The following is a 12,095-nucleotide window of genomic DNA, read 5'->3' as shown; positions in this document are numbered from 1 at the left end:
ACCGACTGGCCAGTTCCAGTCGATGTCAAGGGACTTAGAAAGTTCCTTGGTTTAGCGGCGTACTTGCACAAGTACTCTCGCAATTATGCAGAGATGACAGTTCATCTCTCTCGTCTCTTGAAAAAGACGAGAAATGGTCATGGAACGCTGATTGTCAGCGTTCGTTTGAAGGTTTCAAGCAAAGCTTGATGCAATCGCCCATCTTGACGATTGCAGATCAAGACAGACCGTTCCATGTGGTCTGTGACGCCAGCGATTTCGCAATCGGCTGCGCGTTAATGCGATACGATACAGACGGCGCGGAGCGCGTCGATCATTATTTTTGCAATCATTTCGGTCAGTACATTCTTTTTGTTTGTCCTGTGCGCTTGCCATCGCGTCACGGACGTTTCAGGCTAATCGCTCATCCACAAAGCGTTTAGCCTCGCTCACGCTTTTTGCATTTACCTTGCCTATGACACCACCAAGAGGTCGGGCTTAGGATGTAGTTGACATTAACAAAATATTGTTATTATTATGGAGCCAAGGCATTCCTTGCCGTGACTCCATACCAACCACTGCCATCCCGGCAGGGTCGCTATGACAAATTTCTCTCTTTGAGATGATACCCTCATGGGTCATCGTCACATTGACGAAACTATGTCCTTCTTTTGTACCGAGCATAGTGAAGGGCCATCCTTCACTAAGACTCGGGCTGCACTCAAACGAGATTGGTGTCCGAGGATGAAGCAGTCCGTTAGTATTAAACGGTGTCCCACCCGTACTGGCGTGAACACTTTTATCAATAGCGAACTCCACAAAGAGCAATTGTTTGCTCCATTCTTTGGGAGTCCCTATCGTGCGTAATACATTCGCCACGACCCGATTGGCACGTTCTGCTTGGCCATCGGTCTGGGTGATTTGCGGCGACATGTGGAGCTTGATACCTAGCAGCTCAAACACATGTCGCCAAAAACCAGACGTAAAACGTGGCTCGCGGTCCAATACTATGGACTCAGGCATCCCGTGTACTCGGTATACATGATCTAGGAACAGGAGAGCTGCCTCCTTGTCTGTGATTGATGTTTTACATGGCGCTAATTGCACCGTTTTGTTCAGTCTGTCTACAAAGACGACGAGCCCCGACCGGCCTTGTGGTCGGGCGGCATGCCAAACCTGAAGGCCAAACTTACTGACTTCCGACAATACGTTGGAATCGGTAGCAGCTTGAGTGGTGCACTGCTGGACGGTGCAGGCTTAACGCCCTGACACTGTTTGCAAGAGCGAATATAGTTGGCCAACCATCTATATAGGTGTGGCCACCAAAATTCCTTTGACACTCGTAAGAATGACTTTTCACGGCCCGGCTGCCCACTCGACGGCGCATAATGGATTTCGTGAAGGATCATCAGCTTGAAATCTGTGTCGTAAGGCACATACATTCTCAAGGGATCACAAGGTGACAGCTGATGCCATAATAGACCATCGCGTAGCTAAAGCGACTTAGCTTAGCTTTCAGGCACGACGGAAGAGAAACCTTTCGTCCACCGAAGTGATCCAACAGCAGGCGACAAATTGTCCTGACTGTAGCTCTTTTGTATATCAGAGGCTAATGAGCTAGTTTCGTGGTATGCCCTCTATAAAAGATTGCTTTACTGATGTGAAAGCACCTTCTTGTTTTTTTAATCAAACCCATCTTGCGTCCTTTTTAAGGAGGTCAGACAATGGATTAGTTCGACAATGTTTTTCTAGATCGACAATAATTAACTCGCTCAGCAAAATTCTTGATATACTTAAGAAAGTAATTAGCGATCCCACCGGTATTGGCATTGCCAGACGCGGATAAGCCCTTTAGCGTCGTCTGCGATGCAAGTAATTTTGCAGTCGGCAGCGCGCGCATGCAGAAGGATGACGACGGCGTTGACCGTGTCATTTCTTATCAGTTTTTTCTTTTTAAAAAGCCGCGGAACGGAATTACCCTGTGCATGATAAAAGAGCTATTTTTAATAAAGTATGTTTTGTCAAGTTTCGAGTGCACCTAGTGGGCACCAAATTATTTGTTGTTTATACGGATCACGCATCATTGCGGACCGCAGTATATTCACCGCACCTCTCGCCTAGAATGGCAAGATGGCTCACATTCTTCCTTGAATTTAATTTCAAAGTTGAATGTAAGCTGGGCAAGTCGAACGTCTTGGCTGACGCTTTATCGCGCAGACCGGACTTCGAGGTAAGACACCAGGAAAGTGTGTATAGTGCAAAAGCACAATTTCAGCCGTCAAAGTTGGACACCTTGAAGCTAGAAATTGGCGCAAATTCTTCCATGTCGTGGGATTGGCCATTCTTTACCGATTTACCTTGTCTGGGTTTGCTCTTCTACACCATGCGTACCTACTATGCAGCCCAGCACAGGTATCTCGGGGACCTCTATTACGCACTTTTGCAATTTGACGTACAGTTGGGCGTCTTTCTGAGTCTGCAACACAGCGTGTAAATGACGCTATTGCGCTCAGCCCGTCCACGGCCCTACTATACACGAATACATCGTCAAAGTAATGGGGCGCGTAGGCACGGTGCTGACAAATCACGTGAGCCATCTCTAGGTTGAATGTCACTGGTGCGTTTTTTAAACCTTGGGGCATCACAAGCCATTCCCAAAGCATACCGCTTGGGGTGCTTACAGCTGTTTTGGCTACATCATATTCTCTCATGAGTGCCTGATAATAACCATCCTTTAAATCCAACGCGACTAACATTTGAGTTGGTATCGTATTCAGTTTATTGTAAGCATGAATTACGCGCCATCCACCTATAGCTTTACGCACACAAAAGGTCGGGCTGCAGTGAGGCGATTTGCTCTCACGCACATGTTCCGCCTTGGCTCGCTTGTCGAAGAAATCATCGATGTAATCGACTTGTTCTTATAGCAACGGACATTGCCTGGTCACACAATTTTCGGTACCAGGTTCGAGGTCTATTTCGTGTCCGATGCCCCTATCTGCTGGTTACCCCCCGTGGGGCTCGAACCCACGACCACTGCTTAAAAGGCCAGCGCTCTACCAACTGAGCTAGACGGCTTGTATATGTAAATGTTTGAACTCAGCAAATAGAAAAAAACTGTTCTTCGAATCTGTTTAAGTGTTTCTACGGTTACAGCACGTAATGAAGGTGACAGCTGATGCCATAACAGGCCATCGCTGTAGCTAAAGCGATTTAGCTTAGCTTTCAGATGCGACGGAAGGGAAACCTTTCGCCTGGCCACGCCCAGTGCTAGAAACACTAAGCTAAACAATCGACCCCCCCCCGCTAGGAACGGCGGAGGATGCGGATCCGACGCAGTAGTTCTGGAGTCAAGAGTGAGAAACGGCCTACCTCTATTGCTTTTTTGATTAGCTTCGTTAGAAAGATAGTTACTTGTTTGCGGCTGCAGTTGAGCTGGAATTAATAATAAGAAACATTCGTTCTGGGTTGTTAGTTAAAAAGTGGTATTGAGGATAATAGTGACTTGTTCGCGACTGCAGTAGTTCTTGTTCCATTACGTTCATGTTACAATCTATATAATTACTATATCAGGCCAATCTCATGACAGGCGCTATAAATCTAAGCATGCACAGGCTTGAAGCAGATTCCGTGCGACTTTGTTTCTTGCAAGTATTGAAGGATGCGCTTGATCGCCATCCAATGCTCGACTTGTGGATTTTCCATGAAGCGCGACACGTAGCCCACGGCAGAAGCAATGTCTGGTCGTGTTGCGGTCATCAAGTGCATCGAAGCACCCACTGTTCGCTTAAGTCGCCCCATCCCTCAAAGAGAATGACTCGATGGCTATCCTTTTTCGCCGAATACAACTTCGAGGTGAAGTATGAGCCTGGCAAAGTGCTGATGTTTCAGCAAGCCAAGCATTTGCACGAGCTGCAGACGTCATTGAAGCTTAAAATTGATATAAATAAGATGGACGGTATTTTGACGGTTGACGCGTCACCCGACAAACTAGAAACAATCCATAAATGCGCCTGTAGGCTGTAAATGACAATGGTTTTAGGCCGAGATCTGCAGCGGCTCGGCACTTCCTCTGGGACCACATCGCGATGTTTCCACAGAACCTCGAAGAACGGACTGCCTCTCAAGGCATCCCAGCCTTGAGCAGCGAACCTTTCCTTTTTGTCCGTCTCTAGGACGCTCTCGTCCATTGTGGACGAAGATTAACAGTCCACCAAGTTCTCTTCTGGAACTAGTGTCACTATTTCGTGGATCTTTCCTGCCTTTAATTCGGCAAGAAACAGATCCCACGACATCTCCGGGAGGTTCACAATCTCCTCGGCAGATTTAAAGACTTGCCAGAGCACCTCAACTGAGGATGCCTCCGCAATTTCGTCTTTGACGGCCTCAAACACCTCGTTCGAAATCCCGTCTTCTTTAATAGGAACTGATCCAAGGTCACTCGTTTAGACGTGCCTTTGATCGTCCTCATCTGTCGGGTACTCGTTCTTCGAGTCACCACGACTTTTAATTGGGAAGCGGGTGCCGTTGCTCTCCTGGCTAGCGCACCTCTTCCACCCGTACTTGGCTCTAGGCACTGTGCCGGTTCATGCGACCTTGACTTTTTGTAAGCTCGCAGTCTACCACCACAGGCTCTTGGCTCTGTGCAGAACTATGGGACACATGGCTACTTGTCATTGCCCCTTTTCACTACCCCAGTCTCCACAAGCTGAGCAGGAATTGGTGACGGTTGACATCCCGCCAACGCACCCTCACCTGTGTTCGACACAACACAGTTGCATACACCTCTCGCAGGAGCACATCCTTTCCGGTGTCCTGCATAGAGCTCGAAACTGTGCGTGTACGTTAGTCTATCCATGGCTGGTGTTTTGACAACCATGGCATGCCTATCCGGACTAATCATAGCTAGCACTGTGAACTTCTCTTTACAAGAGAAGTCACTAAAGCTGAAGGCGAGATCTACCTGAACTCCCTCAGACTTAACGAGCGCGCCGGTTGAGGTCCGAAATTTTGAGACCTCAGGGACTATGCTACCCATTTATTGGACAACTCTGGATGTAGGGGTAGCTTCAGAGTCCGCGTCAGTAGGGCATCTCGCCCCTACTGCGCTCCTGCATTTCCCGACTCCTCAGGGTCGATGCAGAACTCATGCATCTCGCACGCTGGTTCTTGCCACCGCCCTTTGGGAAGGTAGTCCTGTTGCACGACATCTTTGCCCCAGCAGGGACCCTGGCATAGCAGCGAGCCATCATATGGCCGCGCTTGCCGCATTTATAGCAGACAACGTCTACATTGCCCAGCTCTATGGGGGTGGCATCTGACCTCTCGGCCGACGGCTTATATCAAGCTGTCGCCGAGGCACTGTTGTAGGATTGCTCCTCAACTAAGGCAATTTGGACTGCCTCTTCCATCGTCGACGGTGAACAATTGCGTGCGCTGCAGTTCCATCGAACTTGGGCGGGGCCATCCGAATGGGCCTCGGCTGATGCGACCGGGCAGAGAGAATCTCAACAGTCCTGTTGATAGCCTCACTCCGAGCCTGCTCATGCCTCAGCTCGTCATGAGTCTGAGCGACGAACTCCGCCTCATCTAAGGTATAACCAGCCGGCGCATTACGAAGTGGATCTACTGGCAATTGATCAACCGATGCTAGCAAAACTTTCCCCTCTTCTCCTGATCTTTTTGAATACCAAACAGGAAATGGAACACCATTTCTCAAGGAGCAGAGGAGTCAGATGAGGTGATTATAGGGAGCGACAGAAATCCAGTTACATTTGAATCTCCTAAGTTATGTTTATATAGAGATCCAGCTTTTTTGAGTGTGAAAGAAGGCTTAAGTATTGACTTTATGGATCTGGATCCGAATAATCAACCCATGCACAAGTTTATCACTGTTGACCCTTCGCGAGATACTAAGGAATTGTTAAAAGAATACCTTGGACATTTTCATCCTAAATTTATCGGTCTTACTGGAGATGAAAAAGAAATTTTTATTGATGAGACTGCAGCCCTCCTTTCATGTAACGCAGATTGGCTCTGTAACTTAGGCTCGGCTCTCTACTATCCGAGCACAAACGCCTCAAACTGCTCCAACTGAGCAACATGTTGCTCAGGAGGACTGCTCAAGAGCCTGGCCAGGGCTTGTTCACCAAGTCGCTGCGCCATATGCCCTGCCACCTCCCGATGATGTTCGGAGAGGTGAGGGAAATGAGCCCAATCGATGTTGAGGCTCATCCTCACGTACACACGCAGAGATGCGGGTCGGGGGAAGGACACTGCTACCAAGTGTAGGCGAGCACGTCTTAATGCCTTTACGCTCTTCTTAGACACAAATCCTAGCACAGCGAGAAGCGGTTGGACCGTCTTCTCCTGCGTGCAGTGAGGTAGGTGTGGTGGGCGCCTTAGCGACCTCACCTAACGCACCAAGTACTTTAGTTAGGTGTCGTCACGGGAGCGGTAATCCGGCTCCTCGTCGTACTTACTAAGTAGGAAGTAGTTTCTAGACTGATTTATATTTAATCATATTAAATATAAATACCTAATTTTACCAATCAAAATGTCATCTCTATAGGTAACACTTAATATGCATTGCGAGCGTATCTTTCTAGATACCTCGCGTAACGGATGACGCTAGGCGTCATCCTCCTAATGTGAGTGCACCTATGTGCATCACATACACAAGGGTTGGTCACAAATGTGAATCACACCCAAGTCAAGGGTCTAATTACTTAATTTAAGTAATTGACCACCCCCTTAAGCACACCAAGTGTACTTAACGGGGACTGTGTAACAGTAGGGCAACTTTAGCCCGGTTCAGGGAAGGCCTCCATATAGGATTCTCAATATGAGTTCTAGTTATCAACAAGTTGCTACCATTGCGCTACTCTCATAAATACAGCAATTGATAAATAAGGGGTTCGGCTATATCGTTTCCCAAATGTAATTTGGGGGGATCTATGGACGATTGTAAAAGAATAACTGCTGATTCTTGGATGCAGTAGAATGACCAGATAGTGAGTATATTTTATATGACGTCTTTATTCGTCACAGACAGGGAGGTGTGGCTTTACCAAAAGGGGTGTGCCTATACCGGTTCCTTTATTCATTTAATGTGTATTAAATTTAAGCCATTAAATCGATTTCTCTTCTGTTAAACAGCGGGTGAGAATTACAAAATATGGTCCAACTTTTTTGTTGGTAATGTTAGCCAATGATTGTAATAAACGCCTGTGCTGAAAGGTAATTTTAAAACTACAGACCACCCAAAGTTCTAGCGATCGTAACTCAAGATGAAACGCCGCAATGCAATGAAGCGCGGTGCTGCGACACAAGTACTGCACAAGAAGCGCGCCCTGGGAGATAATGCGTTTGATTGGGGTGATGATGACTTGGATGGTGTTATCGCTTCGGATAGTGATGCCAGTCTAGAAGATGGCGGAGCTAACGAGGACGAAAGTGAAGAGGAGCTAAAAGAATCAGCACAGGAGAAGCGTTTGCGTCTCGCTAAAGAATATCTGGGACGAATCGCGGCCCAAGAGGCTGGCAATACTGATGGTGAGGACAATGGAGGCGATGGCGTCGAAGAGCGCGTTGGTGCTCGGCTGAAGCAGGACGCACTGGAAGCGATGGGGAAGCTTTTTAAAAAAGTAGCAGCCCGGTACTTAACGTTCGAGTTCGACGCTAGTTCTACTAAGATCTTAAAAGGCCACAGGCTGTCTGTGACTAGCATGTGCCTTATGGAAGATGGCAAGACGGCCTTCTCGGGTGCCAAGGATGGATCCCTGCTGCGATGGGACCTGGTCCAGCAGAAGAAAACTAAACTCATGTTGCCAAAAGATGATTTAGCTGCAAAAATGGCCACGACGGACAAGGATCGCTGTATTTTGGCATTGGCTACCAGCTCAGACGGGAAATTTCTGGCCAGCGGTGGCCGTGACAAGCTCGTTCGTGTGTGGAATGTGGAAAAAGGCCATCTGCAAGAGAGCTTTTCGGGGCACCGTGATGCCGTGTCGGCACTGGCCTTTCGTCTCCGTTCACATTCGCTATTCTCAGGATCGTTTGATCGCTCAATCAAACACTGGAATTTAAAAGAGATGGCATACATTGAGACACTTTTTGGCCACCAGAGTGAGGTCAATGGACTTGACAGCCTGTACAAAGAACGCGTCGTAAGCTGCGGTCGCGACCGTAGTGTTCGTATGTGGAAGATTCCAGAAGAAACCCAGCTGGTGTTTTATGGTAATTCAGGCTCAATGGATTGTGTCAAAATGGTCACGGATGAGTACTATATCACGGGCGGTGATGATGGCTCTCTTTCTCTTTGGTTTAATGGACGTAAAAAGCCCGTTTGTGTCATCGCAAATGCTCACGACGGCAAATGGATTAGCAGTCTGGCTGTCATGCCCCGCACAGACCTGATTGCATCCGGATCGAGTGACGGTCACATTCGGTTATGGCAGGCTGATCTGCAGGGACGTTTGCTGATTCCCGTTGCTACGATACCGTTGCAGGGTTTCGTAAATGCGCTTTGCTTTGATGTGAAAGCGCGATTTCTGCTTGCAGGCGTGGGTCAGGAGCACCGCCTTGGTCGGTGGGAAAAAGTTAAGGTTACCAACGGTATTGCTATCGTTGCGTTGCCATGTGTTAAGGGTGACAAGCAGGAGGGCGATCAAGACGAAAAGAAGACCGGGAATGGCGACGAATTTTAAGCAATCGCTATTGTTTTGTTAGTGCATTACTACTTTGAGCACTAACATAGTTTGCCGGGCGATTTCTGATCGTAGATCCGACCCTATAGGTATCTGTAAACTTTCAGGCAAATAAAATAAGATACAATGTGCAGGCGATGACTCACTACAGAATTGAATGCTTACTACGGACACTTCATTATTACTAGCCTAGTAGACCCCCACTGTAGATGGAAAATAATGCCTGCGAAATGCGTGAATGTTACACGTGCACGAAGCAAGCCCGACGCAACTAACAAATATTAGCAATGCTTCGTGATTTTATAGCCACTTTTGCGGAAAATACAGCACACATTGTGGCGAGATGACGGCTAATGACCAAAGAAAGTTGAAAATCGAGCTTTTAGACATCATTTACGATAACTTCCAAAGTGAGGCAAATTTTATGGTAAAGGCGATTGCTAAAGCAATTGCCATCAATGCTATAATGAGCAACTGCTGCATTCCAAGCAGTGGGCGACGCAATTTAAGGAAAAGCATGCAACTCGGAGTTACAAACACTGCATTGCAATTGGAATTCACTTCAACACTGTTGGTGCATGTTGGAGTGTAAGACTAAACCTGCGTCGTGCGCTGAATCGATAGTGTGTACCGGGCTCGTGGTGAATGAAATTGATAGAATCATCCGTTACAAAATTTACTCGGTACGCGCGGGTGTATGTATGGCAAGACATAAACCAATGCTTTCATGTAATCCGCAAATGCGCTGTTTGAAGAATACCATTTTTATGACCTAATGAGCTTGAAAACTACGAAAATCGATCCGCACAAAGGGTAGCAGCACCAATTTCGTCATACTCTTGCTTAGATATCCACATTTGCTGAAAGGACCCTAAAGATGCCAAGATGGATCCACCAATGAAGACGCTAAATTGGCGCTCGATCTTCGTCACAGTCGTAAGGCGCACCTTGAATGTGCTGGGCACCATACGTGTGACTTCCGCGTGCAGACGCTCGGTGACACCAGGTGTGAGACTTCCACCTCCGCACAAGACAATATTGGTCAGCATATCTCTCCGCAAGTCAGCGTCACAGAGCTTAACGGCATCATGGATCATGGTGTGCAGACCCTTCACTTCAACCTTTGCTGCTGCCCCAGCGTGCTCCTCGTTGTTGACCATAGCACCAACAAAGTTTTTGGGGTGCAACAAAAGCTCAGGAACCTCGTATCGCTCTTTTCCTAACACCACCTTCTGCCCATCTGGTAATTCATATTGCTGCTCTTTAAAATTCAATATTTCAGAGCATGATAACGTAGCTTGCCCTGGCGAGCCTTCACAATCTAGCTTTAGTGGTGTTTCTGACATTACACACACGGCTTCCCGCATGTTTCTGATAAGATCTGACCTCAAAAACTTGAGGTAACTCAATGGCATTACTGGTGGTGTCGTCAACTCCTCAGTCAACGCGGAAGACTCTAGTGCTCCCGTGAGCACATTCATTTTTCGGATAAAAGTTCCTCGTGGCCTTAACGTAATTGGATTTGGCTTCCGTGTGACCACCAAGTGCTCTAAGTAATCGGACATCTGATTGCATCCCACCGAGGAGTACTGTGCTGGTTTCTCAAGCGCATACCCTTCATATACTGGCACAACACGAGACGCTCCAGCGCCAATTTCTGCAACCAAAGCCAGTGAACGACCAAAAGCAAACGCGTCTAGCATAGCATCTTTTGCCATGTAGAAGGCCGGCACTTGAAAGGTCTCGAACATGATTTCCATATATTTTTCTCTATCTCCAGACGCAGCGCTGCATGCAGCGTCATTGGCAAAGCACGAGGCTACAGATGCGATAATCGGATGGCTCGTGGGTTCCACACGAAGACTTTTAAACGCGTGTGTCCAAATGTGCTCTATAAAGTCAGTATTCCTAACTTGAGGGAGCCACAGAACCTCCAGATCGTGTCGGTGCCACAGATCCCCGAGCACAACGTCTTTGGAAGGAGGCGCCCGGCGTCCCACCATGCTGGGAATAACCATCTGAGGTGTATCTTCTCCCGCCATCCCAAATTTACTGAGCCCGATACCGACGTCGCCTACAACTGCCTCCACATCGTCTCCACAGTACATGACGGAAAACGTAACTTTTCTATGAACTACTGATCATAAAAGATTTGCGGCGACACAAAAATTAATTTAGAGAAATGTTATATTCACACCCTTTTTCCTTAAATTCACACCCTCTCCGCAAATTCTTATAGGAGAAATTACACAGAATAGGACACTTTTTATCGGAAATTCGCAATATAGGGCACTTTTTAGTCTTTTTGATCTGAGCCTCGCGAGCGACGCAAGGAAATCCCCTCACGTTTTTTTTTATTCACAGGATAGGACACTTTTAGTGTTATGTGAGCCCGCGAGCGACGAAAGGAAGTTCCCTAAAGTTCCCCCTCGCAATCTCGGAAGATCATCCCATACAGCCGTCCATACGTTCCAGACTAAATTGTAAATCTCTCTTTGTAGGCGGGCACGTCGTAATGCGGCCGCGCTCTACTTAGACACACCCTAGCACAGCGAGAAAGCGGTTTAACCTACTTCTCTTGCGTGTAGTGAGGTAGTTGTGGTGGGTGTAACGGGGCACTACGACTTGTACTGCTTCAGTAAAAGTCCACTTCGCACTGCTTCAGTTGCGATTGGTGCCCTACGTTATTTCACGTACACTAGTATGTGCAGAGGAAGACTTCTCTTTAAGGCAACTAGCTTAAAGAGGGTTAACTGTATTAATGTAATCAAGTATCTCTTCCATCTATCTTGTAAATGCTAACTTAATTATAAACTAATACTAAACATGCAATTGAAATCTTATCTTATCTTATCTGTCTCTCTCTTTTGTTTACATCTACAGCTGATTAGTCTGCGGAATAAATAGATATAATGGTCTATACCTATTTATGGATAAGAATTCTGAACATTACTATTTAAAGTAATATCCTCCAAATATTATCTACCTTTTAGATAATACATTAATTAACAACCTTTAAGTGTAAATTTCGTGTAACGATACACCCTGTTACATCACCCCTCCCTTAAACGACAATTACTCTGACTGTCATTGGATGGAGTGGCCACTATGTGAACACTTAATTTTTGAAATAATGTTGATTGGTCAGAACCATCATTTTGAATTTTATCGCCTGAAGAATAAACTCATGCGGGGTGTCGATAGTGCTACGCCTTCGGCTGCGGTTCGTGCAGCCGCGGGTGACGCACTGTTATCTCTTGCGGCAGACGTTCCGTCTGCCGTAGTATCTTCCACTCGCACAACACTAGATGTTGCGAGTGCACGTGGTGATTCACCACGTGAATACGACCCCTCTTTGGAGGTCGACTACGAATGCGAGTCGGACGAAATGGCCGACTCGGGGAGAAT

General features: G+C 47.1%; 2 protein-coding genes across 2 annotated transcripts; one reads left to right on the top strand and one right to left on the bottom strand.

Annotated features, from left to right (window-relative positions):
• Positions 1-7,268: 7,268 nt before the first annotated feature.
• Positions 7,269-8,866, top strand: CCR75_006417 (uncharacterized protein; the record flags this gene model as incomplete). Its single annotated transcript, XM_067964487.1, has 1 exon — positions 7,269-8,866. One exon carries the CDS (start codon positions 7,269-7,271, stop codon positions 8,685-8,687), a length of 1,419 nt encoding a protein of 472 aa, XP_067820099.1. The 3' UTR covers positions 8,688-8,866.
• Positions 8,867-9,475: 609 nt separating this feature from the next.
• Positions 9,476-10,795, bottom strand: CCR75_006416 (uncharacterized protein; the record flags this gene model as incomplete). Its single annotated transcript, XM_067964486.1, has 1 exon — positions 9,476-10,795. One exon carries the CDS (start codon positions 10,793-10,795, stop codon positions 9,476-9,478), a length of 1,320 nt encoding a protein of 439 aa, XP_067820098.1.
• Positions 10,796-12,095: the final 1,300 nt, after the last annotated feature.

Source organism: Bremia lactucae (genome assembly GCF_004359215.1).
Source record: "Bremia lactucae strain SF5 chromosome Unknown BlacSF5_NotPlaced_49_SHOA01000009.1_1371882bp, whole genome shotgun sequence".
Lineage (NCBI taxonomy): Eukaryota > Oomycota > Peronosporomycetes > Peronosporales > Peronosporaceae > Bremia > Bremia lactucae.
The sequence above is the reverse complement of the archived record's forward strand: the minus strand, read 5'-3'. Positions and strand labels throughout refer to the sequence as shown.